Consider the following 4,724-nt stretch of genomic DNA (forward strand, 5'->3'; position numbering starts at 1 on the left):
TGTGTGTGTGTGTGTGTCATGGTTGGATGGGACCACTGATATTCAATCCAACTACGCCCTTTAAGCGATACACAAATCACAAACACTCGCTCATACAATGGCGTCCATCAGTTTCATTTTGTGCTAAGTGAAACTGTGGAAAGTGAAACTCTGGCTTTTCATCGGTAGGCCAGGCCACACTGGGATTCTGTGCTTCTTGCTCTTCTCCCCTCCCCTTCTATGGGTCTGTGCTTCACTGTTGCCAGAGAAAGCTTTTTCCTTGAATTATTTTAACAACAGTCGTATGTTGGTGTAACGACAGTAGACTGGCATTGCAAGCATTTTGATTCAGGTCTAATTTGCATGTTTGGGACAGGTGTGTTGCTATGGTTTGATCTTCATTAGCCACACAAAGCCAGACACTGTGACAAATATGTACACTTATACTTACAGATACAAAAATAAATATGTTTATTTCTTTATTATATATTGAATTTTACACTCAAAATTAGTCCCGGCCAGAGCCTTGCTTTGAGAACTTTAGTGAAGGACTGAATAATCGTCTAGCCATTGCTGTTTCCCAAGTGTCAAGAATTTGCATAATATGTTAAGAAAATTAAAGGAAAAATGTTTGGATGGTTGTTGGAGAATTATATGTAAGATTGAAGTAAGGTTTTACCACAAATGTATTGTAGTTATTCTGCTGCCTCGTGTATTAATCCTCCTAAGAGAAAAACCATGACAGCCAAGTTTCCCTTACTCTCTGTCTCTGCCTCTTCAGGGAAAGGTTCCTGTCTGCTCCTCCAGTCTTCAGGCAGACCAGAAAGGTCTGCAGCTTCTTCAATTGTGACTCCAGTTACTCTGCGAAACCTGCTAGCTGCAGATGTGAGTATCAGACGCCAATGTCCATGAAGGTGTAATTATAAGGATTGTTTTTTCACCTTATATCATGTGCTCATTTTTCATACATGCTTCCTGTTCTGACAGCTTTTAAAGTCAGCTCTTAGAATGGTTAACGCTTACGCTGTTCAGTTGTCCTATCTGACCTCCTTACAAGGACACCATGTACTCATGTTCTGTTTCAGAGAAAGTTAGCAACCACTGCATGTCTTTGATCCATTTTTATTTTCACTTCAGTTCTCATGTTGTTTCAGATTAGTAAATAAATTAACTGTAAAATTGGATTTTGTAAGGAGAACATCTCTGCAGTATTTTACCATTTATGGCCAGAACACATGTGGAACAAAGGCACTATTGTTCTTAAAACAGCGGTCTCATTTTATTTTCTTAGCATCATTATTAAATTGGCTTTCTTTCTTATTAACAGTTCATGATATGTGCCAGTGCACTGCGGTTTTCTTTGACCATTTAAAATATTAGATAGTTAATTGTTAGAGATGCATTAAATGCTGTTCAAACACACTAGTGCTGCACAATTAATGGAAATAATTTTAAAATCACAATATGCAAATTGCAAAAGCTACAATTTATTTGATAAAGGTAAAATATGTGACAAACAGCATTATAATGAAGTGCTGTATTTCTGAAGAGATGCTCTGGCCTACAAATCTTATTCTCCAGATTTATATATATTTTTGTTTTTGTATTATTAACCTATATAGAAACGTTTCTACCTCATGCTGCCATGAGGAAATAAACCATTTTTGTTTACACTAAAAATTACACAAGCATCATAAAACAATCATTGTATACTGTACATTCCTGGCAGTAACCACATTAGAGTAGATTAATTACCAGTTTTCAAAACCACATGATATAAAATTAAATTTGTATTCCTCACGTTTTTATAATGTTTTACTTGAACAAAGCCTATAAATTGCTTATTTAATAAGACTAATATGACTACTTAATACTACTTGATATGACTTTATAAGGGAGAATTTATCTTGACTTTCAGCACACACATTACTCAGGATCCAACCACTAAGGATGTCAAAATAATCAATACTTTGATACTTTTTCATTACCACATGTACAAAATGATACAATACTATCATTTAATAGTATCAGATCAGAATAAGGTTTATTGAGGAATTTGCCTTGATAAACTGGTGCAAAACAATTAAACATAGAAAAATAAAGATAAAAATAGAGGCAATAAAAGGAGACAATATATACAAATATGAATAGTGACAATATTGCCATGTCCAAAATGTGATTACTGCTGTCAGAACCAAAGTTATCTTTTTCTTTACAGGCAACTGCCCACTGGGTAAGGCCTACCAAGGAGACTGCTCCGATGCCTCCAGCCAGGAGGAAGGTGAGAGGAAGGGAAATGATTCCACTCATTTTCCCACAGTTTGTTTTTATTCCTGACAAGAGTTTTCCTCTGTGGAGAGTAGTAGTGGCAGGGAGGGAGCAGCGAAGAGGACAAAAGAAATGCACAAGAGCATGTATAATCAGTAAATGTGGGCTGATTGTACGTACGGACAAAGCAAAGGAGCAGCCCGCTGACCAGGGCTGCAGTGGTAGCCGGAGCCACGCAGAAAACATGAACAGTTAACTAGAGTTTATTTTTGGAGGTCGTTTGGAAAGGCTGAGTCTGTTTCAAATCCTCATATTTCACGGCTATATTTGCCCGATCATGTGCTGGACTGCGTTCAGGTCGAGCAGCAGTAACCGCAGCCCTGGCCTGACTCATACTTGCATCAGAATTGTCAATGCTTGAAGATCTTTTGTGCATTAGATTAATGCTGTACTCAATAATGTTATACTGCTCATAGATCATTCAGTCATTAAAACAAATTAAATGAGCCTCATCACCAAATTCTTAATGTTTGTGTAATCAGGTTTCCCACACGTCCTGGAAAACCTGGACATTTAGAGACTGGTTTAAACACCTGGAAATTGATTACAACGACCAAATATCCTGAAAATTAACTATTAGTTGTTTGGTCCAGAAAATGGTGAAACATGTTGATCACTGTTTCCCAAATCCGTCCACACTCGTCTTGTTTTGTCCACAACTCAAACATATTGAGTTTACTGACATAGAGGACCAAACAAACCAAAACATATTTACATTTGAGACGCTGAAAGCAGAGAATTTAGACATTTTTTCTTTAAAATGACTCAAAATGATAAATCAAAATCAAAATAGTCAACAACTAATGGATCAGTCACTGCAGCTCTAGTGAACACTGTATTATATTTATTAACTGCTCCAAACACTTTTCCCCAAATCGCCTCTTTTAGAATAAAAGTGCTCTGGCAGCAGCTATAACAATATATTGATGCCATGGCAACAGGTGGTGTTTAAGTTACATTTGTTATGCCCTACTTTACATAATAGTCTTTCCCTGTTTATGTCTCCTTTCACATTAAAAATTAGAGAAGAATGAGTTGCATGTGTTTTTAATGTTGATTGACAGTTGTGCAGGTGTAACAGAGCTCTGTGGATGTTTCTCTCATATTTAGAGTCGTATGTTCAGGGATACAAGAAAAAGCACGGGACCAAGAGTCCATGTCAAGGGTAAGTAGACTGTGTGGTCTGATCTGTGTCAAATACTCTCATCCCCATTATTAAAGTAGAACATGACCGCAGCAAATAATAATGTAAGTCTACCATATTATATGTTAGACAGAACAATAGGTATTGTTTTAGGAAGAATGCAGGCAAAGTTGTTTACTTCCATATCCAACAGCACTTAAAGTTATATAGATCAAAGTGTGGAAAATGTATATTATATGTAATATATTCTTTTATTCTCCACCAGTCTCTCTAGTGCCAAGGGCTCCCAGGGGGATAGTCGGAGGGGGGCCCACACTGCAGAACATAATGGTCCAGCAGAGAGGAGGAAGAGCTGTACGCTGAGGAGCAGCCAGGAGGCGGAACAGGTGAGGGTGGAGGGCTGAACGGGGCTGGCCAGCACGAAGCTGAACCAGACCAGATATCTTCCTCATTCTGAAATCTTTGGTGATCTGCAGTACTTCTAAACACCTGGCTGATCAGTTCAATGTATTACACTGTTTATTTATTAATGTATATGATAAATGGTAAAGGGTAAAGATAAAAGGCTCTAAAATCAAAGGTTTCCTAACCATGACACCAAAGAAAATTGTAAAACTGATTCAATGAAAGCGAGATAAAACATCATGGTTTTGTCTGTGGAAATAAGACAGTTTCCTCAAACAGAACAAATGCTAGTGCCAACCCTGATTGGTTGATTTGACAGTGACTGTCTGTCATGATGTTGTCTGACTGTAAAAGGAGCAATACTGTTAATAAGAAAAAGTTTGCATTTACAAACAAAAATGCCAACAGGAAGGAAACAAGCTCAGTACTTTGAAAAAGACCATTTGAAGTGCTGAGTGTTTGTTGGTGTGTTGGGTTGAGGCCCTGCTGGGTCAAGGTGTTTCTCTCATGTAACAGCAGCAGAGGTATTTAGCAGTGCTGGTCTAATGATTAACTCAACTGTAAGGCTCAGCAGCACAGTACACAGTCACAGACAGTTCCATGAACACGAGTTAATCATTATAGCTTGTTGTTACATGGAAGCCTGTAGGACGCGTTTCCACCCAAACTACCTAGAACTTTTAGTCCCAGGAACTTCTTTTCAAGGAAGTAAAATGTTTCTGTGCAAGCCATTTTTTTTGCGCGACTATACAACATGTATGCTTGCTTCTTCCCTGCTGATGTGTGGAAGTACAGTGAACACAAAACAAACTGCTTTTCGGATGCAGATTTTTAAAATGGTGGCTGAAATAAAATGCTGCGAGTACTC

At 37.9% G+C, this 4,724-nt stretch overlaps 1 protein-coding gene across 1 annotated transcript in view; it reads left to right on the forward strand.

Moving 5' to 3' along the window:
• LOC118342807 (zinc finger CCHC domain-containing protein 2-like) overlaps nucleotides 1-3,966 on the forward strand; it is an 8,333-nt gene extending 4,367 nt beyond the window's left edge. The window contains exons 3-6 of the mRNA XM_035681470.1: nucleotides 761-864; nucleotides 2,198-2,260; nucleotides 3,418-3,472; nucleotides 3,717-3,966. Of these exons, the coding sequence (XP_035537363.1) occupies nucleotides 761-864; nucleotides 2,198-2,260; nucleotides 3,418-3,472; nucleotides 3,717-3,855 (361 nt within the window). The 3' untranslated portion in view covers nucleotides 3,856-3,966. The remainder of the gene's footprint in view (nucleotides 1-760; nucleotides 865-2,197; nucleotides 2,261-3,417; nucleotides 3,473-3,716) is intronic.
• Nucleotides 3,967-4,724: the final 758 nt, after the last annotated feature.

This window comes from Morone saxatilis, unplaced genomic scaffold, assembly GCF_004916995.1.
Source record: "Morone saxatilis isolate NCDOM2014 unplaced genomic scaffold, NCSU_SB_2.0 Contig9, whole genome shotgun sequence".
Taxonomy (NCBI): domain Eukaryota; kingdom Metazoa; phylum Chordata; class Actinopteri; family Moronidae; genus Morone; species Morone saxatilis.